The sequence below is a fragment of the Acinonyx jubatus genome, chromosome F2, assembly GCF_027475565.1.
Source record: "Acinonyx jubatus isolate Ajub_Pintada_27869175 chromosome F2, VMU_Ajub_asm_v1.0, whole genome shotgun sequence".
In the NCBI taxonomy this organism is placed as follows: domain Eukaryota; kingdom Metazoa; phylum Chordata; class Mammalia; order Carnivora; family Felidae; genus Acinonyx; species Acinonyx jubatus.
In genome coordinates, this window is record NC_069394.1 from 43,811,803 (window position 1) to 43,838,262 (window position 26,460).

Here is a 26,460-nt window from a genome sequence, read left to right on the forward strand (position 1 = left end):
TATCATGGGGTGGCATGTTTATGTAGTTCCAATTTATAGGCATTATATGGGTTTCAGGAGCTACATTTGTATTTTTAAAAAGGGTGATTTTCTTAAGTTAATTTAAATGGTGCTGCACACCTTTAGATCCCGTTATTTTTATTAGGAAACGAGGAAAGTGATTTTCTCAGGCAAAATTGCTGGTCTTTGAGAGAGTCTGCATTTATTTTTAGTTTCTCTTGGTCGTGTTCGAGGGGTCTGATAGCATTAATGGGCTTTACCCCACATGGAGCTTTGAGCTTATTGCAGCCTGCACACTGATCCCAGGTCAGTGTGATGCGTGAAATCAATTTATTTGAATCTCTTTGCCTCTATAGGAATTTGGCAGCATGCCAGTTGTTTTCATTTAATGTTCTTTGTGTTGAACACAGACAAGCAGGCACGCTTTTGTATTCCTCTCTCCTTTGGTCTCTGTCTCTTTCAGCCAATATTTTACTCTATGGATTTTGAGATGAAGGAAGAATATATTATTTATATGATTCTAATCATTGCTTAATGTGTGTGTGTGTGTGTGTGTGTGTGTGTGTGTGTGTATATATAAATGTACCACTTTCGTTTCTTTTAAGGGATAATTTTTATGTTCCTGAGTTTTCATGGTGACTTTCTTTGTACACCAATAGAGTTTTGTTTCAGTGAGATTTTTGAAGAAGCATAATAACCCACATCATAAGTGGTATTTACTTTGCCACAGTGTCCATTATCAAAACTGGAAAATAACAATGTTAATTGTTTAATTTGTGAACTGGACTATCAAAATCATTTCTTGGGGAGCTTTTTAGAATTTGAAGATCTACACTTTAATCAACACATGCTAAGGAAAACAGGCTTATTATTTGGGTCTTATTTTCTTTGAATAACCCATCTTCATTAAGACACCAGGGTTTGGCATAGATGTGCCGTATATGAATTTTTATGAGGTTCTTGCCTTTGGTTAATTGTTTTGCTTTTGAAAATTTGGGGGGTAGTGCCCGGGAACAGCCACAGCACAGAGGTTTTTATTACAAATAGACTCAGACCTTTCTGTGGATGTTTTTGTAGGGAGGATTTGTTTCTGGGTCAGCTTTAGGAAGAGGTGGAGAAGGAAACGAGAGAGAGTGAGAGTCGAATGTTGTGTTGATGCCCGGGGCAGTTCTTGCGGAAGTTGATATGCAGAACCGTGGAGCCACAGCTTCAGGGTCAGGCTCATACCCCGAGCCCTGCTTCCTTGTTTAATTACCTGAAGAGCAAAACAGTCAGCCTGAGAGTGTGTGAAAACCCAGTATCTCTCGCAGCCGCCTGGCGCTCTGACATCCTGCAAGGCCAGCCCTGTCTGTCCGCCAGCGTCAGGCTGGCTCCCGCCCTGGGTTCCTTTCTTTCTGGAGGCATTGTGTGCAAGAGGGTTTGGTCAGGAATTTGAGGTTCCTGCCAGTGCTGTGTCCCTGCTCTCTCCTTCTGGGCTATACCCACAGATACACTTCATTTTTTTTTTTTTTTAACGGATTTAAAAATTGGGCTCTTTCGTTTCATCCTCCGGCCTTGCTCTGAAGCATGATCTCTGTCAACGGCGACAGCTATTAACCAGTGGAGCACTGGGCTTAGTTAGTGTGTCCCTATTTTCCTGATTCCTGGTATATGCTGTCCTACGTGTGTTGCCTTTTTAGGTCAGACTCACTCGTAGCTCAGCATGGAACTCGTAGTTCAGAGGTTGTTTTGATGAGGCAGTTTTAGAATCTTCATCTGTCCATGAGCATTGTCCATCTTGAAGCGAAGGTACTAGAACTTTTCAGGTTGGGTTGTTTTTTTTTTTTTTTTTCCTGTCCTTGGAATTTGAATATGGACTTGAACATTTGCTGTGGGAAGAGCCACACCCTTTGATGAAGCTGGGGGTGGCGAGAAATAATATTTGAACAGCCATGTGTGGCCAGTTTGAGGATCGTATAGGATAAATATTCTGAGGAATGCTTGGAGATGGAGGCATTTGGGAGATCCCCAGAGTATAACAAGATGTTATCGCACCAAGAGGAAATCCAGCAGGTTCTTTATCCACAGTGTGGGCTGATGAAATGTCCGCATGGTGGGTGGGGGAGCAAAGGTGGTGGTGGGGGGGTGGTTTCCTGCAAAGGGAGGGGAAAGTGTGACTACACATGCAGTGATTTGGTTTTTCCAACTACTTCATGCGGATTCTGTCATGCAGACTGAAGGGCATTTACCCTTTAGAAGATGCACTCACGTGCGTGCCATAATGATACATCTTGGCCGTGCATGCGCACGACCGTGGCTCCGGGGAACTGATTCCATTCTTTGCAAAGAGGAAAGGAATTGGACTCTGTAGGGAACAGTTGGGTAGGAATGATTCTAAAAACTTCTTTTTTTTCTTTTCACGTTGTATTTATGGAGATAGTGTCCATCCTTTATGTGTTTGTATACCACTCCCGTGAAAAGTATATGATCATTTAAATCGTTGGATTAGCCCCGTGCGGCTTGTGAGGGAGCTGGCATCACCATGTCTGTTACGCACCAGCATAGACAGCTCTCTCGGAAGTGTTATGTGTATCCTTGGGCATGTGCGTGTTTATTTATGTATCCGCCTGGTGCATTTCTTTCAGAGGATTTCTCTTTTCAACGTCAATGTAAATAGGAAGAAGGAAAATATATAAATACATTTTAAGCCACACTCCACATTCCTAACCCGTGTCCCCCTGCACGTGACAGACCCTGGGCGCCCCCTCCTTTCAAGCTCTGTCACTTTTTGGTCGTTCTATCCAACTGGAGCTTTCTTAAATGCAAGTAACATTAGTGCCATTTGCAGCATTAAGCCTTGGCAGCAGAGGGTGTATAATGTGAGAAAAACTTGGAGGACTCCGAAAAGTGAATGGAGAAGACTTGTGCTTTGCAGGTGGCGTCAGGAATCACAGGAGAAAATGCGAACAAGAAAGCGGGGTTAGTGCCTTGCGTGGAGTGTGCTCTGGAAGGTGTGGAGTGAAATGGCAAGGAAAAAAATAGATCTGTGGGAGAAGAAATTGGGAGGAGGTGAATAACTCTAGAAAAAAGAAGGGGAAAAAAATCCATAGTCTCTTAGTAGCTGTGGGCTTGTGTCAGGAACGAAAACAGGACGTTTTGCTCTAATGGATAAAAAAAAGTCACAGTATCCCGAAATTTTAATAAGATTTCGGTACATGCAATTAGGAATAATCTTATAAAAAGTCAATGAGAAGTTAAAGTTCCAGACAGAGTAAAGGAATTGAGCTGAGTGGGTTTCAGGATATACAGCATTAAATTCTATTCTGCCTGGTCTTGTGTGGGGAAGGGGGATGCATGATGAAACCCAGTAGGGTCAGAGTAAAACCCTAATTAAAAAATGTACCTTGGTAAAAAAGCAGATATACTGCGCTCGGTAATATTTGAACACATCAAGCGGTTTTGGAATGAAAATTTGTAATGGAATGCACGGTAGCAAAAAATCATTTTTGAGTACGTTTGCATTTGTTTACAAATGTGGCAAATTAGTGTGTGTGTGCATAGATTTTGATAGTTTGCAATGTGGAGAGATAAGAAGTGGAGAGTTTGTTAGGGGTAAAAAAAAAAAGTCATGTGAAAAAAGAACGTGATGAAAAAAATTCTGGGACTTTTTTTTATTGCTGTGTATTTGCTCCACCTGGTGGATTTTGTTGAAAGTGTCTTAATCCATGTTAATGAAATGGATACCCTTTATACAATTTATAGGAAAATGAATCTTTTGTTTTATTTTTGTTGTGTAAAATGGTTTAATTCCTTTCTAAGTCAAAACACTTACCTGTCTTTTGTTCAGTTCTTCCATTGCACTGAAAGTAATATTTATTGTTGGTTTTTTTTTTCTGGTTCAATTTGTAATATGTGCTCATTTTAGAAGATTTGGAAAACAGAAACATTTAAAAAGGAAAATAAGCATGACTTGTAATTTCACCATCCAGAATCATTGCATTGTTTTTAAGAAGAGATGTGATCAGAAGAGAACCAGTTTGCTTTTACATTTATCTAAAGATACGTGGAATGTTAAATATTATGCCAAAGTATCATGATGATGATTATAATTATTTTTGGACAAATGCTGCCCTTAGAATTCCCAGGTTCCAAAAAAAAAAAAAAAAAAAAGTCAAGCATTTAACAGGAACTGCTTTTATTAAGCTGCATGTGTACAGAAGGCAAAGGTAGTGGAGATTAAGGGTGCCTCATAAATTCATAGGGCTGCTCCTAGGGGTGGTGAGATCTGTTGTTCCCTGGGCTTACACAGATTGCTTTCTTTGGAAATCTTAAGGATTCAGTTGTGCTTTGATCATCTTATTGTTTTCCTTAGGTTATTCTTTTTTTCTCCTTTCTACTCTAACAGCTCTGTAACAGAAGGTGAAGTTTTGAAAACAGTGTCTCCATATGCAAGGGATTTGGAGACCTTTTTATTGTCTTTAAAATTGTCATTCATAGTCCTCATTAGCATTTATTGTTGCAAGCGTACAAGCAGAAAATGTGAAATTGGTATGTCATGAATAGCCCCACAGAGCTCTCGAGCCCTCCGATTTTGCCTGCAGTGTGGTGTGGGCTGGGCTTTGAGGGAAAGCTGTCCAGATGGCTGCCTGCACGGAGCCGAGCGGCGGGTTTTGTCTCTGGTGCTGGGAGGAGGGGAAGTGCACTGGAGCGTAAGCCAGAACCCTTGCGTTTTAACAAAACTAACTCGCCATTAGTCAGGATGGGGAGGTGGTGACATTGAAACAAAGGTTTTCCATATAGTGTTACAGTCCTTGTCAGACGGATAAGGGATGGGCAGTTGGGGTGTCTTCTAGATTCTCCGAGTGCTTTGCGTAGCTAAAAAAAAAAAAAAAAATAGGAGGAAAGTAGAGGTGGTAACTTACTTGCAGGTTTGCACGCAAGTGTGTACTTGCTAAGATTGATTGCTTTTATATGAAAACGCTCGTATTTGAAAAGACAGAGTTAATGTAGCTAGTGTTCAGCCTTGTGGATTACCAAGGAAGTGTTTTCCTGTAAAAATTTTAAAATGATTTAACCCCTTGCTGGTGCCTGTGGAGTAATTTGTATTTAACGGTATTAGTTGGGCTTGAGGTTTGCATGTAAATAACATAGCATCCAAGGAATGCAAATGCTAATAAATCTGTTGTAGCTTTTTAGACCGTTTTGGAATATTTGGCATCAAAAGTCAAAAGTTGTTGGTAGAAAAGAATTACAATATACTGTGATGTTTTAAAGGCGTTGGCCCTGTCAGAGACAATTTCTAGTAATTGCAAATATAAACTTGCTTTATTTCTAGCAAGTGATATCTTAAATGGATTTCTTTTTGCAGAAGCACACATACATGTGCCCTACATACTCAAATTACTAATACACATCTTTTCATTCCTATGTAGAGAATACTCTACTTCACCCAGAGTTAAGAGTCCAATACGTTGCTTGAAAAATTGTTGGAATGATATAAGGAACATTTTATTCTGTAGACATTGAGGATCGGGGGGAAAAAAATCACAGAGACTGTTTGGCTTAGCAGTTCAGGAAATCGTTGCTATAGAAAAATGCATTATGATTGGAGCGTTCAGATTACAGTTCTAAGGCACGTTATTAACTCATTCTCATTGATGGAGATAACAAAACTCAAAGTGACCTGAGTCCTTGAGTTTGACATGTCATAGGTGAGGGGAAGGGGTCATGACTTCTAGTTCTCCACCTGCCACTTGCCCTGGTAGATGAGGATTTCTCAACAGACCATGCAGCATGTTCTCTATGGGACACTGTGTCGTATGGTGCTTTGACATCTAGTTGCAAATGATCCAGGCAGTGAATCTTTTCTGCCTCTGTGATGTCTGTTATAATCACCTATTAAGACAAGCTTCCTCCATCCAGCATGCTTTCTTTTGCTTGATTCCATCTTACGGCTAGCACTTAGGCCCTCTTAGTCCTGAATCACCCTTGACCCCATGATGTTTGCACACCCTTCCAATTCTTAAGATGGTGGTCATGTTCCCTGTTCCTTTGTCATTTAAGTGAAGTTCTTGCGAGCCTTCTGTGGGCTGGCTGAACGTTGAGGCGCAAATGCTTGCCAGTCATTTCCCCGAAAGGAAATATTTGAGGGAAATAGCGTGAATGTGCCTGGTTGTTTACAACAGACGTTTATAGAAAAGGAGTTAAAGCGACAGATAACCTCTTACCTTTATGGAATACTTCAGCGAACTTTTTAACTTAATTTTTTTTTTTCCCACCCCACTCGTTTCTTTTGTCACTGGCCATATCTTATGTTGTAGCCTAACTCAGACATAAACCAGTTGGCTTTCTTGCAGAGTATAATTGGCTTTACCTTGTCAGAAGACAATCTACCATGGCTTTTATTTAATACAGTTTCACGTGTCTTTCAGTGGCAGAAACAAATTAATGTACATTTTTATTAGGTGTTGTATCTATTTAATTGACTGTCAAAGTGATGAGAAGTTAGGAAATCATCCAAAAGAGAGGTCCATCTCCCTTAGCCCAACAGCTCACACATTAGGTAGGTTTGCCCTGTCAGTGGGATGCCTTTAGAAAACACTAATAGCTTCCAGCTGGGTGGAAAATCAAAACCTTTGGGGTCTGACAAAACTAGCAGATTTGAATTTGAAAGCAGAGCTAATGCCTCCATTTTATTTTTTACCACTCGCCCATAAAACATTATTTTCCAATATGTCAGCCTCATTTGGTGGCCAGTGGTCTGAAATTGAAAGTGGAACAAGCAAGCGGAGAAATCTGGACATTAGCGAGTCCGCCCTTTCAAGCTGGTGTGCCACTTTGTGGAAGGGTCTCCCCTAAGAGCAGGGGGGTCTTAATGACCATTCATCAATGCTCGTTGGCTGATCATTGAGTGCCTTCTCATTCAGTTTATCAAGTCTTGCACATAAAAAGTCAGAATAAGCCTTATTCAGCTTTGTTAAAGCCAACTAGGAGTAAAATGCTCCATTTGAACCCATTTTGCCCTTGTTTTTTCACTTTGTTAATGCAGCCCTGCTTAAATGAGTGCCTTTATTGGGTCGGTTAGAATATCTGAAACTATTAATTCTCTTGTATTGAATAGCTGGTGGCAGGCCAGAGCAGATGGGGTAGGAAAGTATTTGGTTGGGTGTATTGCTTTCAATTAGGATCAATGAGGTTTCAGCTCCTTTGAATTAACTCACTTAATACCCACTGTGTGAAGTCACAGTGTATCACAGCAGCCCGTTAGAAGCAGAGGGGAGAGTTGAGAAGACCTGTGGAAGACCTCTAACTGGCATTGGCCCATCACCAGTGTAGAGAGCTCTCATGAACTGCTGACGGCTTCCCTAGACTCATATAGTCCCCATTGGTAAGTCAGGCTCGAACAAAGGAAGAATCTGCACTATAGGGCCGGTCTGTCTTCGAAATAAGTGATAGATACCTGAGAGGAATGCAGTAAATACCATAGTGCCTTCCTAGTGAAGGATCTCAGTTTATTGTCAAAGACCAATTGATGTATTTGGGGTGGGGGTGGGGGCGCGGAGAGCCTGGCATTAGGTTGTTGACTCAGTTTACCAGTTCGGAAAGTGATTGTTTAGACGACTCCCAAAAATTGCCCTAACAGTGCTCTGTGTTCTTAATTAAAAGACGTGCATTAACTGACATGGCTCTCCTGAGGAAGTGCGTGATTGGTCAGCAATGTAGTCTTTATTATTGTCTTGAATATATGTTAGGGTTTTTTCTGTTTTTAAGTTTGTTTGTTTGTTTATTTTAGTAATCTCTACACCCAGCATGGGGCTCGAACTCACAACCCTGAGATCAAGAGTCACGTGCTCTTCTGGCTGAGCCAGCCAAGTGCCCCTATTTTCAGTTTTAAAAGTATGTTTCCTAATGGTGATGCAGGACGGTGTTTTTGTCCTGGAGAAAACTTAGTACATGTTCAGCACATATTCTTTTTTTCCCCTTCACCGACATACATGCGTTCATCACGGTATTGATTGTCTATTTTTATTATACAGGTTGGAGGTTAGAGATCTTGGCTCTTTAAGCTTGCTCTTTCTTTCTTTCTTTTTTCTTTTATTAAAGGGAAAGTTATTTTGGTCTAAGTAACTATATAGAAGTACGTATCCAGGTCTCCCTGTTCAGGGATTAAAGCATAAGAGGAGGAGACTGGTTCCTTGAGAAAATGCTGGTCTCAGATGCGCACACATTCAGTTAGGCCCATTCCGCAGTCAGACTTATAGGTGAGAATCTCCAGGGATCTGGGTTTTGTTGACGTGGATCAATTTAAAGTGGCAATTACTGTAGCCAGAGAACAGCTTAAAAAGCTTTTTTACACATAGAAAAGATACATAATCACATGGCATATGGAAGTTCAGTGTTCTGAGCAGTGGTTTAGGACTTTGCGGTATACCAATATTAAGACCCAGTTTTAAACGTGGATATCATCCAGTTTTCTTAAAGTGTGTTGCATTTTTGTCATAGGATTTTCTATTCCAGAAATGATTCACCATGCATATTGATGAAAGTTGGGTCTCCCACTGTGAAAATGTTTTCTTTCTAATGTAGGTATAGTATTAAAAAAAATCAACGACACGTAGCATTGAGTGGCTTTAAAGAAATACTCTCTTTGGAAATGAACATCTACAGACTCAGGATGCTGGATTCCATAAAGGCCCTTATAGCAGGACTTAATTGATTATCACACTCGCGCCTGCTATAAAGCTTTCTGTCATAAGAATGTTTGAGCTTGGTGCTTAACTGTACTGAAATCCATTACACAGAACCTCATTACAAGTGACATCTAACTAAGATGAACAAAAAGATTGGCCTCATAAATAGGGTGCAGTATACTATTAGTGACAGAACAGAGTAATCATTATGAATTGTAGTCTTTTTACAAGTTGTCTCTGACAATGATGGATTTTTGAGGGGTTCACTAGATGAAGCCATGCTTCTTGGGTGCAGTATTTAGGGGCCGTAGACATTCTTATTGATTGACGCTGTTTACCAAAGATGATTTATTTTTAGTCTGTGTAGGGTATGTGCACGTATGTGGGTGTACTTTGAAACAGGTTGCATGTGCTGTTGGGAAGAGGTGTAGGAAGGGTGAGTAGGTAGAAATCACACCCTGTTTTCAGATGGGTTTTTGAGATCTCTTTGAGGCAGCAAGTAGGGGGGAAAAACCAATCTGACAAGGGCTAAAAGCATACAGAAAGTCTAGAAGAAGCAAAGGGCACGTTGAAGATCGTGAGGGGATGGCAAGAGTTAAAGGGGATGCTCCTGTCCATCATATGCATTGAGCTTGCTGGCTGGGCAGAGGCTCCGGAGTAGAATTGTTTCTGTGTTTATAGTGGATTGACCATACTATGGAAAGGTAAAGCCTGAGGAATCTGTCTCATCCTGTGCCCTGTTGTTAAAACAAATACACACAGACCCAGGGAAGATTTGCAAGTGTTAAATTGAGGAAGAGTTTTAGAAGCGAACAGCATTTTCCTTCTGCCTGGCATTTTGTGTGTTTGGAAAAGGCATGCAAGGCAGGCAGGCGTGTGTTTCTCCTATGAGGCAAGGATGTTTTACAAAGGACTAAGGAGGGACCGCTGAGAGGAAAATAGCCAGCTTTAGATAAAGCACTGTAACAAAGGCTTGTAGTTTTATATATCATGGTGTCCATTAAAGCTTATGGGGAAGAGTCCATTGAACCTGGCTGGGTATGTGTTATTCATGGGAAGGATAAACATTTAAGGGTGTGCAAAAAATCAGAAATCAGGAGGATGTGATTGTTCAGCTTTTGAAAAGGCTTTACAGTGAAGATTTTGTTTTCATCTCCCATGGATCTCTATGCAAGGTAGAAGAGAGTAAGCTGAAAATGTTTGGAGCACATCAACGCAGGGATCCCAGGGGGTTAAAAGCACTCTAGTAAAATAAAAGTGGTCTGCTTCTGCTTCTAAAAAGTGTTCTATTTTACACATACTACTGAGAAGCTGACAAAGGGAATGATTCGGATACTTTGTTCAGTAGGATAAACTGGCACAAAATACAAAGTCTTAAAAAAATGTTTTTATACTGTTTTGGATTTCCAGTTCAATAAACAAGCTTTGAGGTTGGTGCCTACGTCGGTTTTTAAATAGAGTTTCCAATTATGTCTGTTAACATGAGAAGATGGAAGGGAAGCGTTTCATTGTGAGCAGTGGTAGGGGGCCCGTCTACTTTCCATTCTTTTGGCAAAATAAGGGTTAACTTGTAACGGGATGGGGGTGGTGATGAATGAATTATTCAGCATTTAGCTTATCATTCTGCATTTTACTTTCTGTTCTTTGGTGCTCTGGAACTTGCCCAGAGAGGTACAGTGGGTAAGGGGAGGTAGGGGTTGCGATACTTTGCACACACATCCCTGTCATTGTTCTGCCTGAGGAGACAGGGCTGGGTTCAAGGCCACATGTGCTCCTGTCATCATCCACATTTCTGCTCCAAGTGCAATCCGGAGTGTCAGCTCTCCATCTGTCTCCGCCTGGCAGGCGCACGCGCCCAGCACCCTGCCTCGGGCTATGCCGCCCCAGCCCCTTCTGACGGCCCTCCTCTCTCTGCCGGCGCTCATTCCAGAACAGGAGGCATGAGCCCCGATCGCGCTTGATTTTAGGAGAGAGTCACTTTCCGTGTGGACGCTGGATTCAACAAGGATGCCTGGTGAGTTAGCCCTGCTCTGCTTTCTTTCTCTGATTTGAAATGAGGAAAGCTTACTTTTTATTATGCATGGAAAATACCTTCTGCCCCACGCTGCACTGTAATTTACATGGGTGGGCGGCGGGGGGCGGGGTGGCAGAGGTGAGGAGGGGAAGGTGGCATAAGGAGAGCCATCGATATCTAGATACAGGGGCACAGGGTGTGAAGGCTTTGCTTTCGGAATTTGGGAGGTGTGTTTTAAAGGCTGAGGGGAAAGTACAGCCACATTGAGCCCAAGTAAGAAGTATCGCTTCTGTTACGGATTTTGTGACTGTCATGTGTACCTTGTATCCTGGAAATTTCATCGGTGGAGAGAGTTTTCAGATTGTGGCAGAATCCTGGGTAAGGTCTCTTTAAAAAGCTGTTTATGTCGGAGAAAGTGAAGGGAGCTTTGGAACTGCAAACGATTTCAGTCTTGCCTTAAATCACAGTCCTTAGATGTCATAAGGCAAATAATTGAAATCGATGAATTAAAAATAAAAAGTCTGCTAGATTACTGAAGCTTTTGTGGTCCTGGAAATTTAGTGTGTGTCCGTTTCCTCTGAAGCATGTTATCTTTGGAGCCTCGAGTGTCTCTGTGATGATGGCCAGTGAAGTCTCTGCTTACGGAGGGAGAAGGCTGGGGGCGGGGGGAGGGGGGCGCCTGATGGAGAATGGGTTGCTTCTTGCTCTTCTCAAGAACTGTCTGGATTGCCGTGAACCTACTTTGAGCAGCCTGTCCCCAGCTAAAAAAGACAGGGCAGAGAGAGATCCTCCAGCTGGCTGATTTGTGCAGATTATTTGGGTAGGACAGGCAGAAGAGACTGTGCTTGGTCACAGAGCTTGTACACCTCACAGATGGTGTTTTGAAACATTAGCTGCCAGTTTTCTGCAACCACAGTTGTGTGTAGGTATTGCCAGTTGTTTGAAGAATGTTTTTCCCTTCAGGATGTGTCTTGTAGTCCTCTTCATTATTGATCTGTGTGCGGAAAGGATGCATTTGTGATAGAAGTGCACTTTTTCATTAGTTCAGTAGACAAGGAGTGTATGTAGCTGAAATATGGGGAAAATCAATTTACAGAAAGACAATGACTGAGGTCTTTGAAAGGTCATTTTAACTCTTTAAGCTCTCATCTTGATTTATATGCACCGCACAACTAAAGATGCAATGTGCGTTGGGTATGTGATGGGGAATCGGTGTGAAAAAGTACTTGTGTGGTTTTCTTTTTTTCCTTATTCCACCAGAATATTGTAGCACAGTTTCCTCTGATTTTTGTGTCATACCTTGAGTCGTCTTTGTGTTTATGCTCTTAGTATATAGTGCATGATCTGACTTACCAGCATTTTGAAGAGTCTATGTTTTGTTTTGGTTAAAACCCTTTAATAGCCCAAAGCCATTTGTAAGCAATAATAGGTGAGAGAGATTAGTTAGGACCCTTGCCAGCCCCGACTGCTTACATGCTTACATGATTTTAAAGTCATCTTCAAAGCATCCTTACTGAAAATACATTGAACTATAAAGTTTTAGGATCACCGATAAGTTTGTTTCAGTGTTAAGTCGTTAATATCTGACTGGTTCTAAAGCAGTAGCCTGAAGAGTGGCAGTGTTTCTCACTCTCTCTCTCTCATCAACTGTGTTAGAAAACCTTGTACTTGGATGCAGAGAATATATTAACAGCTGTGACTATAAGCATGTGCCAGAATGGCGATACTTGAGCAGATCTGACACTTGGCTATTTTTGACACCCATCTGCACTTTTTAAACTCTCCTAACGGATGGACTGCCTCTTAATATGTTTTTAGCATATTTTCGTCCATACATATGTACTTATATTAATGGACAATTTTAACCATCTGGGACAGATTTTATATTTTTAAATAAGACATTATGTGTAGTAGATTAAAAGGATGTGTTTTGGGTAATCTGATATTGTCGCTGTTTTTTGTTTTTCTTTGACTACGTGTTTATATATATCAACAACTTCTTCCTCCTCCTCTTCTTCTTCTCCCTCTTCTCCTCCTCCTCTTCCTCCTCCTCCTCATTACTATTATTATTATTGTTGTTGTTATTATTTCGGTAGGTCATGGTCAGACCTGGTTCCTGGTTGTGTCAAACTTGATGCAACAATTCTCAGATCTGTGACCTTTTTTCATAAAAATGGGGATTCCTGGAAACAAATGTGCACAGACTGAACTTATTCAAAGACATACCAATCTGTGGGGGTGGGTAGGTTAAAAAAAAAAGTCTCAGTTTAGGATTTCTAGAACTATTTTGGTTAAAAAAAACATGCTTTAGCTGTTGATAGCATACTGTTAACAAAACGAGCTATAAAAAGTTAAAGGAGACCGCTCCTGCTTTAAAGAAATAGATAAAACTTTTTTTTTTTATGATTGAACTTAATATAAGGAAATATCATGTCACTGCCTGTCACTTTGTAACAACTAGATCCTTGTGTTTAAGAAAAGGAAAATGTTTTCTTGTGAGATGGCCGAGAGACCTTGGACATTATATTGTTTCGGGAGGAGATGCCTCTGAGCTTTCTGAAACATTTATATTTTTATCAATCTGCGTATAATATTATCAAAGACCATATGTTGACCTACAAAATGCTTTCAGGACTGTTTCCTTAAAAGGACAATAAGCGAGCACAGTGAGTGTAGCCCAGAAATAGTGCTGTTCTTTCAGAAGATGGCTAGTATTAGGTCAGACCACCCTTTCTCAATGGTCCTGCTCTCCAGATGTGCCTGGAACTTTTTTTTTTTTTAAGTTCAAGTTTCCAAAAAAAAAAAGAAAAAAAAGGTTTGTTTTCAAAATCTGGTTTTACTTAAGACATCTCCATCCTGGAGTGCATTTCATAAATTGCCCACATATTTTTCTTAGCAGAGAACTTAACTGGCTGTAATTTTTAACACATGGCCACATCATGTGATATTTTCAAAACACTTACACATAGCTTTAAGAAGGTCCCTGCAGAAATGATCCATCTTCTCACAGCCGGCCCGTTTTTTAACAGCATATCTGCATTTTCCATTTAGTAGAGCTATATATTATTAGCTTACATTTTTGGGTAGTAAAACAGTGCATTGCTGATTGTAAAACATGGACTTTATTATCTGCTGAAAATTGATTTGGCATTTATAGCCACTGTGTACTAGACTGTTTTTCTGTTTTTAACATCAGTGCTTGCAAGCGATGATTTGTGTAAAAAACAGAAATGAAATTGCCATGGACAGACAACTGTTAGTGTCCCTGGTAACTGAACATTTGGGTAATGCACCTGGTTATTTTCTTTTAAATAGATTAATCTATAAATGCTCTTATGCAACAACAAAAAACACAACAGTCCAGCCACTGTCACTCAGTTTTACCTTGCAGGTTGATTTTCCGTTGTGTTGGGCTAACTCTTTGCTGTATCAAACAAGCCTCCGGCCAGCTATTAAAAGAAGACTGTATAAGCTGCAGATACCCAATTATAAATGTAGATTGTACAGGCGTGACTTCTTTGTCACTTAGTAGTTCCGGCTTCCCTGCAATCTCTGGCACCTCCTCCTTTTTCTTGTTCAGTTATTTTCTGTTAATATTTTTGAGTCCTTGACCTTTTCATTCTATATATTTTCAATAACACTTGGAAACTTTTGCAAGGCATCTTTCTGTGTAGTTAATGGTGTATTGAAAAAGATAAGTGTTTAATTTTTGGGGGGTGGTGGTGGTGGTGATCATTTCTGATGATTTCATAAGACAACTAGTTTACTTTTACTTCTTAGAGTAAACATTCCGCTTGGTGGGCATTATATAGTCTAGAAATGTTTATTAACCGTCTCATCATTACACTGACATCTGATGTTTGCAAAGAAGATGCTGTAACTATAATATGCTGAACAGCCTTCTGAGTCACCAGAGGAACAAATACCTTTCAGAGCTGGAAGGTTGATCTGGCAAATGCTTTTAGTTTACAGATGTTGAAACTGGCTCATAGAGGTTAAGCAACTTGCTCAGGTGGTTTATTAAAGAAAGAAGATTCTCCAGGCCACCCTCTTTACCATGCCACTGCTAAATCTCATATACACGTTACCATACCAGTGTCAGTCTTACTTTATTGTCTTTCATATTCCACCCTGGATTGCTCTTAATGTATGCTTTCTCCCTTCTTACACCAGGACTGCAGAGGGATGTGGGAGAAAATTCTCTAGCAATAGTCACTTGACCTGTGGCAGAGGTATGCCATCAGATTTGCCTTCTAATTGTTTGGAAATGAGAGAACCTCACTGTGGTTAATCACTAGAGGGCTAAGCAGATTGAATAATGCAAGGCTATGGCAATGGAAAGGTTACTGTCATAAGGAAGTGCAGGTGGTAGGCATTGGTAGGTTGCTGAAAATGTGCCAAGGACCGGATGACTAGGATTCGGTTCTCTTCATGCCCTCAAGGAGTTTTGAGCTGTAGAGCTCCAGGTAGAGAAGGAGATAGTAATTAGGATGTAGAGTAATGAGAGCCTGGAGACAGGAGACAGGTAAAGGAACCCAGAGGTGAGGGAGTACCTGGGTGCCTTCGAAGTCCATGACGTAGCAGGAGGGTGGGCAATGGGCCAATCTAGTGTTTATTAGAAACCCATGCCTGTCTTGGGGCACCTGGGTGGCTCAGTCGGTTAAGCGGCCGACTTCGGCTCAGGTCATGATCTTACGGTCCGTGAGTTCGAGCCCCGCGTCGGGCTCTGGGCTGACAGCTCAGAGCCTGGAGCCTGTTTCAGATTCTGTGTCTCCCTCTCTCTGACCCTCCCCCATTCATGCTTTGTCTCCCTCTGTCTCAAAAATAAATAAATGTTAAAAAAAAAAAAAAAAAACCCATGCCTGTCTTATGTTGCATCAGATTGGATCTTCGTTAATGTAACTTAACATTTTTTTACTTTGTTGTTCTTATACCGAAGACAGGACGTTCATTTTTTATTAAATTTTAATTTCTGTGTGCGAGAGTGGGTATAGTATTTCTCAAAAGCGGTTTCTTTGTGTATTGTTGTGGTTCTTGGGTAGCAAACTGTATCTAGTGGAATAAGTCATTAACTTAAATGACTCATAACTTGAGAACAATAGGATTTCACACCTGACCAAGAAGCAGGTTTATCTGGCTGGCTTTCTCAAACAGCTGTTTGCATTAATTAATATTAATGTAAATGTACTTTCTGAGAATGTCTAGCTTAATTATGTTTTTCAACCCATAGAGTTCCAATCAAAGGAATCAGGAAATCCTCTTAATCTCAAAGGGAATATATAACTGCCATCTCTGAACAGAATAAATCTCTGATAGTATAGGAAGAGCAGCCTATTATTGATAACTGGCCCATGCCAGGCCCAGGGCTAGGCACCTTATATACTTTCTATGTCTCACTGCCCTTGTTCTGTAAATGGTTTCTGTGACCACGTGATCTGTTTGAAACCTGAAGATCAGGTAAATTAAGCTTTGCGCCCAAGGACACATAGATCTAGTTAAATGGCAGAGGAAGGATGCTCTGGTTTGTCTGATTTTGGATTCCTTTCTTGTTTTCTTTTTGAGGAGGGGTGAGGATGTTGTGGCTTGAAGACAGGATATTTTGTAATGGAAGCTAGATGGAAAGATTTAAAGGGGGATGTTTGAATTTGAAGTAGAGTTCTCTTTGCTGAAAAATAAAAATGGTACAGCATTAGCCTTAATCATCAAGAATATCTTGGATAAAATAGGTTAGGATGGGTAGTTCTCTGTGTATTTCTACTCCTTTTGAAAGAGTGCAGTGAGATTGATAGGCATCAGGGGGCTAACGTCATCATTTGGAAAAGTCTGATAGAAATCATAGATTTATTCCTTGTCAAAGCTGTACAGGCTAACTAAAACAGCACCTTTCTAGGCTTTGGGAAAGCGGTAAACCTGCTTATCTTTTGTTGATCAGAAGCCCAGATAGGATTTTCCAATGTCTCAGGTTAGTAGAAAATTGGAAAGCAGATGATACATCCAGCATATTGGCAGACCAGATCGTTTTGTTCACCAACATTGTGCGGTGAAAAAATAAAAATTAAAAAAAGTCAGATCTCTTGGTAGTGAGACTATTGGGGACCCATGATTCTGCCCCAGGAAGGTTCTAGGCCTGCAGACACAGTGATTGCAGATGATGGGGACACTGTAGGAAAGCAGATAACTTTTGTCCGCATGCCCCCTCCCTCCCTAAAAAGAAGCAGTTGACCTTTAAAATTGTGGGATGCTTTCTCTAGAAGCTTTCATTCCTGTTTTCCACATTTCTTTTTTAAAGGCTGGACGGTAAGTGTACTCACTTTATTAGAGGGATTCTCTTAACTCCGTCTGGTCTATTAACATCGTGTCATGTACTTGCTGCTCATGCAAGAAGATAATTTTGAAAGAACCGACGAGAACATGCTACCGTAAAGAGTTTGGCCTTAAGAGCTATGTAATTAGATGGGCAGAAGTGCTCTTTAGGAAGAAGGGGTGTTAGAGGGTATCTTTATCATGTGTTTATAGCTTTAACAAGAGTCTTAAAGAGTTTGACAAAATAAACAAACCATGCTTACTAAGCTGGGATGATTTTGAGGGCGTGCTTAGTTATTTGGAAGTTTGAGAAAGACAGTTGCTGCACTTCTGAGCATCCCATTACTTTACATTTGAACTTTGTATGATTTTAACTTCACTGCCTTCCTCAGGACTTGTCTGCTTTAATGGTTGTCGGGTTATTGGGAGGAAGACACATAATAAAATTGGAGGGTTCTGTGGTGACAATTTATATATTCTTGCATTTGAAATGCTTAACATGTGTCCTGACAAGGATATGACCGGAATGAGGAAGGGCCTGGATTCTGACACTGTCCGTGCGAGATGGGCATTGTTTCCTCTTTATTATGGTTGTATCTGAACCTGTACACTCAGCACTTATGGGAACACTTCATTTGAAAGGCCTGTTAACATTTATTTTCTTCCTTTCTGCTCTGGCATGAGTTGTCTTTGTACAGCCTAGGAAAATATTAGAGGGATGGAAATGAAAATTTGTGTTCTTAGAAAGCACCCTGTTTTCTTCTAGACTTCCCAGAATACTCCTTATCATTGGTTTATAAAATATAGAGTGATAGAAATCAGAGGCAGAGCCCGGTTGTTAATTACCCAGGCATGCGCTTCCTTACCAGCATTTGCTTGTGAGAATGACATGGCCAAAAAGCAAAACAAAACAAAACAAAACCAAACAAAAAAACGGTAAATGTAGACATAACCAGACTTTTAAAACTTTTTCCATTTTGTACACTTTAGGAGTCTCTCCGAAGAACTTTGCTGAGAGGAAGAAGAGTTTACCTGTCTGTATTATTTAACTGTTTGCTGCTGAAGGGAATGTCTGTTTGTTTTTCGTCTTTATTTACGTCTTACTCGCGTTGTGGGAGTAAAGCATTTGGGACCATATCGATGTGATGTTAATATACCTTCCATCAAAACCTCTCGGAGAATTCAGCCATTTGGCGGTGTTTTCCAAAGAGCAGAAGAGAATCTCTTTAAGCCACAGAGTTGCTTTTGTTTGCTGGTTTAAAATTTTTATACTTACTGGCAATGATTTTGGATGGCCATGGTCTTCTCACTCAGCTATAGTCTTGCTCAGTGAGTGCTGAACATGTTTTACCTTTTGCTTCACAACTTGGATTTATATTATGCACAATTAATATGTGGGGTTTTATCAGGCCATCTTTTTGAAGAGCACAGGGGGTAGAGAATGTCAGTTCCTGGGTGTGAATCAAGGTTCCTCCACTTAGTGGCGTGACCAGGAACAAGTCAGCTTACTGTCTGCCCCAGCTCCACATTCTTTGTCTTAGAGACAATTATTCTGCCTTGCTGACTTTTACTTCACACGACGGTGGTAGTCATGATTGGAAAGGTGCTGTGTGCCCCTAAAAAGCATAGTTTACATGCAAGCAGTAATTATTAAAGGCAGACTGTGGTGCTCCCTGGACTTAAAAAGGGGGATAGTGTTTGAGCCACACAAAAGGGCTCTACACTCTGGTGCTTGATGAGTTTTTTTGTGCACATTTGATGGGATTTTCCAAATTCTGTCGACACCCGATAGGATTTTCTCCCATCTCTGTCATCTGCCCACCCCTTTTCGCTGAATGTGCCCACCCTTTTACTCATTCCAGTCATTTGCTAACTCGGAAAGGTCACCAAACTTAGGACGGTGAATAAAATAATAAGCTACATGCTTAAGAAAAGTCCATCTTGGCTTTTTTTAGTTACTGCGGCTTCAATTCAGTGATTCAGAGGCTTCCCTCCCCCCCCCCCCCCCCACTGATTTTTCTGTTACTTGGTAGGGGATGTTGCTAGAGAGATGAATTCTGTCTAACCTTTTATGTCTCCCAAGATACATACTCTTCTTTGTTGTTTAAAATAGACATCTTAAACATCATCAACTCTTCTTGATAAAGCTGCCATTTACATTACGATCTTGAGTTCTTAGTTCTAATAATTCCATTCCAGACTACCTGTGAGCGTGGCATATAGGAGGCAATCAGCAAATGTTTGCTTAATGAGTCAGTGAGTGGATGAGAGGTGAACTGGGATTTCACCGAGATCTTAAAGGAAGGAAATAATGCACAGAGCATGCTAATTATGAGGAGGAAGAATAAGTGAATCTTGGAGAAGTTTTGGTAAATGATGTTTAAGAATCAAGTATCTGCTTTCAGCATGAAGGAAACATAATGCATTTGTTTTTCAGCCATACAACTTCGGCTAGCTGTGTCGTGGTTAAAATTGCATGCATTATAAATCAGTTTATCACGATCATATGTGTATAATGCAATGTATAACACTTAAACCCTTTCTGGCATAATTACTGAAATCAGAAACAAAGTCCAGGGCTTTTGACAATGGTACACAGTAGTTTGGGAAATTGGCTGTCCCTTTACCTGAGCGCTTGTGTGTCGTTTGGGAGGAGGGGCATAAGGTTTCAGTCTTCTAGCAGACATATTGAGTAAGATTCTAGCAAAAGACAAATATTAATGAAATATTTTCATCGTTTCAGTTACACAGGAAATTCAGCCAAGCAGTTTCTTCAACCAATAATCTTAGATGAGTAGTAATGTGATAGGCTGATAAAATTTATCCTCGAAACTCCAGAGAGCTTGCTAAGATAATCTATTCAGTGCATGATATATATAGTATTCTCATGAAAAACATGTAATTTCTCGCATTAATGCAGCTCTCTTTCTTGAAATGTATTTGCCTTCTTCTGTGTGTTTCAACATTTACATTGAATCCTTGGAAAGGAACAGGGCAGGACTTTAGAGTTTCAGGGACTATTATTATATGGTATACCTGAAAAGAATAATCTTGCCAATTTGACAGATATTTGGTATTTCTCTTAATTTGTGCCTTTTAAAAAATTCATAGGTCAGTTTAGCTTATCAACCGAGTGGCTCTGTTTCTATCAGGATATTGTGATATTCTGCACAGATACCAGACTTTCTAAGGGTGAGGGAGCACTTTGGGAACATGGTACAGAATGACTTAGATAAAGTGGGTTTGCAGACCAGTAGCCATCACCTGGGAACTTCATGGAAAGGGACATTCTTTGCCCCGCACCAAACCCATGATCAGAGACTCTGGGGGTGACCCTGCAGTTGTGTTTGAACAAGTTCTCAGAGGATTCTGAAACGCGTTGACGTTTGAGAAGCACTGTTGTAAATTACAGTTTTTGTCTCCTTCTGTATTCTAGAGAAAATACCCCTTTGTGATCATAAACTAGTGGAGATCCTAGATAAATGGAAATCAAGGCAATTTATTTATTTTAAGTGATGTATTTAAAAAATAATAAGAAATTACTAATAATGTATTTATTCAGATCCTTAGTTTCTAATGGCATATTCAGATGCCCACACATCACAGCTAAATTGACGGAGATCCTAAAGAGAGGGTGCGTTTCACCTGATTCAGAGATGTGATTTGTTCTGATAGTTGCTTTTAAACAAGTGAGTTTATTTCAGTACACTCAGGTACCTTTTATTATGCCCTGGCCTCATTTTGAGGCCACCTTTTGATGATTGACAATTTTGTGAGTTTAGGTGATTGAGCCTCTGTAGACATTATTTCAGTAGACTACAATTTCATGCTAATATCAGGTAGTCTTGAAAGTTTAGACATAGGAAAGTATCTTTTTTTTCCCCTCTCTCTCTCCCTGTGTCGAACGTAAATAAGGGTTAAGCATAATTAAAAAATGTTTCGTCAGTAGTGCCTGGAGAAGATTTATTTCTTATGTCTCCTGTATTTTCTGTTGTTCTCTTTTGTGCTTGGTGTGCCTTCAGTAAGCGTCGTCTGACACGCTTTGTGGCCTTTGCCTCCTGTGATAAAATAGATTGAAATGATTCCTGGCACCATCTGGTGAAGAGGGGCAGCCCTGGAGGACTGGGCTTTGAGAGAAAGTGACTGAATGCTAAGAAATGTGGAAGTCTAGGGACACAAGCAAAGGATTTTTTTTTTTTTAAAGAGCATGAACATTAATACATCTTCTTGAGGTTTGATGGGACATGTACTGCCTACTGCCCCATCTGGTGCTTATGATAGCATGGCATATTAGCAGGCTGCAAGTTCATAATGTATTCAGGGGGAGGAGACATCCCTTGCATACCAATTGAGGCGTCCTCTCTTTCAGAACTGCTTTTGAATTTCAATGATGTTTATATCTTCCAAGCCGTGACTGAACTGAGCATTTCCGCTCTGAGGAATAACATGAGAGTCTGTGTGTGTGTGTGTGTGTGTGTGTGTGTGTGTGTGTGTGTTCTCTCCCGTTCCTGCATTAATTTATCTTCCTCTCTTCTTTCTTTCTTGATGAAACTATAAGTAGTTTTTAACATTATGTCGGTATGTGATTTTTTTTTACAAAAAATTTCCGTTTTAAAACTACATAATTTTTTTTTTTTTAATTTCATTTATGGCACTTAGGGAATATTGCCTTGTGGGATTATTTGTGTCGCCGTCCCTTTATAGATTGAACACTTTTTGAGGGTCAGGCCTGTATCTAATTATGTATGTGTCTCCATGGCACCGGGAGTTCAGTCACCCATTTAACAAATATTTATTTACTGAGCTTACACGGTGGGTGTGACACTGTTTTAGGTGTTGAGGAATCACTGGTGAGTTGGCTGGGGAGTCCCTCCTCTCAGGGCATTTGTATCTTAGTTGGGAGGAATGCAACAATAAAGAAAGAAACAGATACATCCACAAGATAATTTCAGACCAGGCTAAATACTATTAAAAAACAGTCTAGAAAGAGGAGGTGGGGAGGGAGGGAGGGTGATGGCGGGGGTGGGGGGGGGTGGGGGGGGTGCTCACTTAGATTGGATTGTCGGGGGAGGCCCCTTTAAGGAGGTGAGGTTTCTGCCGAGACCTGAGCATCTGAAGATTTAGTGGGAGAGGAATAGCAAGTCCAAAAGCCCTGAGGTGAGAACATGATTGGCATTTTCAAAGGTAGCTTGAGCCAAGTTCAGGCAGCCATGGCCAGGAGTTGGGGTTTTATTCTTACCATGTCTAGAAGCCATCAGAAGTGACATGATCTAAATTAATCTTTCAAAAGGATAACTTGAGCTGCCATGTGTCATGCTTTTAGTAGGCACTAAATAACTATCGAAGGAGTGAGATGATCCTTTAAATCCACGGAGGCATTCTGTTGAATTGGAATGAGCATGGATGTTAGTATCAGAAAAACTCTTGGATTCTGGCCTTGCCATTTGCTTGATGTTGGACTCTGAGCAATTATTTAACCTCTTGTGGCATGTGTCTTCTCATCTGTCGAAAGGGAAAATTAGTACCTAACACCACGATATTATTGTGAGAGTTAAATGAGATAATTCATTTAAAAGACCCAGCACAGTGCCCAGTTCCTAAAAGATGCCCGATCTACCATTGACACGCTGAGCATAATTAAAACATTTGGGCTGGTTTCGAGGAATATTTAAACAGTTGGCAGCATCTTGCTGGAAGTCCTTTTCTGGTACTGTTATCTTTTGAATAAAACACTGTTAAAATATTACATGGTAGTAGTACCCAGCATCTGTAGTCTGTTGCTCTTGATCTAGAATTATATTAGGAAGAAAACTCAAGGAATTTTGTGGCAAAGTCCATGTCCCCTCAAACAACCTGGATTGTTTTTTAAAATTTCTTCTTAGCCAAAATGTATCTCAGTGAATTTGAAACATTTTTACAAGTGACATTCTATCAGTTGCTTTATACACACACGCACGCACGCACGCACGCATGCGCGTTCTCTCTCTCTCTGTCCTACCTTCCTTTTTTTTTTTTTGGAGTTTAACTTAAGGAAGCCAAAATGCCTTCTGAGTCGGTGTGATAATTGTGGTTATTTGAAGGATGTTAGAGACAAAAGTTTTAATTCATAATAAACAGTAACTTCATTAATTAGTTACATGTTAATATTAGCTACAAGCCATTTGAAAGGAATTTTTGAATACACTCAAATGGGGACAATAAGGAGCTGTTGCCTGAATGATGAGCTTAATTGCAGGAAACAATCCTTCAAGTATTTTCATTTAGTCTGTGAGGCAATGTTTGGCTGGTCAGACTTTCTGCAGCGGAATTGTGGGATCGGGGTGGGGGCAGATGTTGCTGGTGGTTGAATGTCTAAAGAGTTCCAAGTTACCATTGCCTTAGACACAACCCACATACATGGGTTAGTTGCATCAGTGTTTAAACTGGCTCTTTACTTTTAAAATTCTGTATTTGTTTTTGGCTAGAGGTTCTCGCCTCCACCGGTAGATTATTTTTTTTTTATATCCGTCCCCCCCCCCCCCCCGAAACATTCAGGAAAACAAATGATGCTTAAGGAATGTGGGGGAGGAGGTAGTGTGGGTAATTCAGGCAAGTTTCGTCAGCACTTACAAGATTCTTGAGATGTTTTTTCATGGCCTACAGAACCGTACAGAGCTGTTAACATCTGCATGTTTATGAGAGAGGAGCCACATTTATTGCCGCGGTATTCAAACGGGGATGGAAGAAAAAGAGAAGAAAAGTAGAAGAGCTGTAGAAGTTGGGGGGTGGGAATCACCCCATAAGAAAGCTGGCTGTTGGCTCCTTGGATGGGCGGATCGCTTTCCTTGGTTAAGCCCTGTTTGGGTTCTTAACAATGCGATGGGTTTGCAAGGCTTCAGGAAAATTCAGAAGAGGCAGTTGCCTCACTGAAAAATCACCTCTGGGAACTTTGTAGGCTATCCCGAATATCGTCTGTTCCACTCCCTGTGTGTATTCTGAGTCTACGCCACAGGATGCCATGAATGCGGATACTTCGGTGGTATTTGTTTGTCTCTAGGAAGAGAAGAGAAAGAAAAGGCAGGCTGGCCAGGTGAGATAGGTACATGAGGTCATCTGTGTTGGGTCTCAGAGGACAGGGGCCTCACATGTGGAGCCTACGTGGTAAGTACCACATCTGACCCAGGTACCATGCCTCCTCGTCTGTCTGGTTTACATGATGTAATATTGCAAACTACACAGAATTTCTCCTCTCTCGTGTACTAAGGACAATGACCATATCTCGGGTAATATCCACTGGGTGATGATTTTTAATTCCAGTTACTTTGCACGTGTGGCCTTTAATTCTGGTCAGTTTCTCTGATGTGTATCTTTTTTGGGGTTTTGTTTTCTTTTTGCTTGTTTGTTTGTTTGTTGGATTTTTTGGTTTCCAGTAGTGGAAATAGCTCTCAGTACCTCCTCAAAACTCGTTTTCTTAGAACACATTTAACACACGTACTACCCACAGTCTACTTACATGAGATGAACATCTCACCTTCAAGAGACCAGGCTGGGCATCAGCTGTGTACTTCTGTCTGTCTCTTCTTCCCTCCCTGCTTCCTCCCCTTTTCTTCTACGACGTGCTTTACCACAGAGGTTATAGTATTTCTAGGGATTGAAATCCAGAGGAAGCTCTAAAGTCATATTGTATGCATGGGCTCTCAATAATGATCTGCCATACTTTCCCCTCAGTTTAAGACGGAACCAAGAGAACAGGGTCCAGACGTTATTTACTGATACCTCATGCATTTTGACGAAACCAGAAGTCCTTAAAGGTCTGAAAAACTATAGTGAATGTTCATTGAAGCAATTGGTATCAATCGTAAGCATTCACGTTTAGTTAATTGTTTATTGAAAATATATTAAGTTGATTTGGTTCCTTTGAGCTAAACATTTGGCAACATTTTGGGGCGCGTGGGTGGCTCAGTCAGTTGAGCGTCCGACTTCGGCTCAGGTCATGATCTCACACTCTGTGAGTTCGAGTCCCACGTCAGGCTCTATGCTGACAGTTCGGAGCCTGGAGCCGGCTTCAGATTCTGTGTCTCCCCCTCTCTCTGCCCCTCCCCTGCTCATGCCCTGTCTCTCTCTGTCTCAAAAATAAATAAAAACATTAAAAAAATTAAAAAGAAAACATTTGGCAACATTTTTGTAACTGAGCACATATTGAAAGTGCACGGGTTATGCTCTAGTCTTTCTCAATAATTTATGCAATAGTTTTACTTGAAAGAATTGTGTGGGAACTTTTCTTAAAAAGGACTGCTCAGCTGCTCAGAGCACAGATCCTTGCCATTGTAAACTGCATTTAGGCAGGTGTCTAGCAGATGTTGGAGGAAGTGGGTGAATAGATTAAGTGGGTGTGGCATCCTTTGCCCTAATATAACCTATGAGGCAATTTTGGAACGAATGGTTTGAGGGCAGAGACTCTTGTCGCTGACTCCTTTCTTGCCTGTAGTGCCTAGCACAGTGTTTCTCACGTAATATGCATGATGAATTTCGCAGAAGAATACCCTGTAACTCAATGACAGCTCTGTGATTCATGCATTCCCTTCATCAGTCATGTAGCAAGTATTGATTGAGCTCTTAATCTATATTGCACCTTTCTCTAGCCCCTGGGGATGAGCCTGTGAATAAAACCAAGCATAATTCCTTGCCCTCATAGAACTTACCTTCGAGTGTGTGCGTTTGAGGGTGGCCGTGGATGGGAACAGACAATAAATGATGAACAAAATATAAGTGAATTCTGTGGTAGGTTAGAAGATGATAATTATGGAAAAATTGGGCAGGAGAAGGAGGCTCATTCAGGCTGTTGAGAGAAGGGGTCAGGCTTCAGTTTTAATTAGGGTGGATAGATGGGCCTCTTTGAGAAGGGACTTTTGTGCAGAGACTGGCGAGGTAAGCAAAGGAGCCCTGTGATTCTGTCGGGGGTGGGGGGGGACATAAAGACAGAGACTGAAGGCTGGAGGGTGGGCTGGGTCAGTTCAGGAACGGGAAGGAGGCCAGTGTGGCTGGATGGGATCTGGGGTGAGGGTGGAAATACGCTGGGAGAGGAGATTCAGAGACATAACTAGAGAGTGAGTGGGAGATCCTGGAGGGCTCTTTAGGCTGTTCTAAGGACTTTCCTATTCAACAGAATTTAATACTCATCCCAGATAACCACTTCCCAGCACCTTGGGCACAGGCGTTGTTCTCATCTGCATGATGCTATGACATCAGGTATTTAAGCAGTGCTGCCATCTGAAGACCTCAGTGTGCCTCAGGGAAATTGCTGTCTATTATTTTTTATTCCAGGCATCGTGCAGATATTTATTTTACTGCCATTGTTATTCAACGCGATTTGCTTGTGTGTTCTGTTTTTTGTGTGTGGCAGGATGAATTCCCTAACCTAACTCCTACTCTACCCAGTGCTGGTCAGATCTACAAGTTCAGTCTTCTTTGGGTCCTGGCTGCCTTGTCTTAGTG

General features: G+C 40.9%; 1 protein-coding gene across 6 annotated transcripts in view; it reads left to right on the forward strand.

Annotated features, from left to right (window-relative positions):
• RUNX1T1 (RUNX1 partner transcriptional co-repressor 1) overlaps positions 1–26,460 on the forward strand; it is a 142,434-nt gene that overhangs the window by 29,241 nt on the left and 86,733 nt on the right. The window contains exon 1 of one of the 6 annotated variants that reach the window (XM_015072193.3): positions 5,663–10,683. The exons of the other annotated variants lie outside the window; for them this stretch is intronic. Coding sequence (XP_014927679.1) covers positions 10,677–10,683 — 7 coding nt within the window. The 5' untranslated portion in view covers positions 5,663–10,676. Of the gene's footprint in view, positions 1–5,662; positions 10,684–26,460 lie in introns of those variants that run through there. 6 annotated transcript variants of the gene reach the window in all.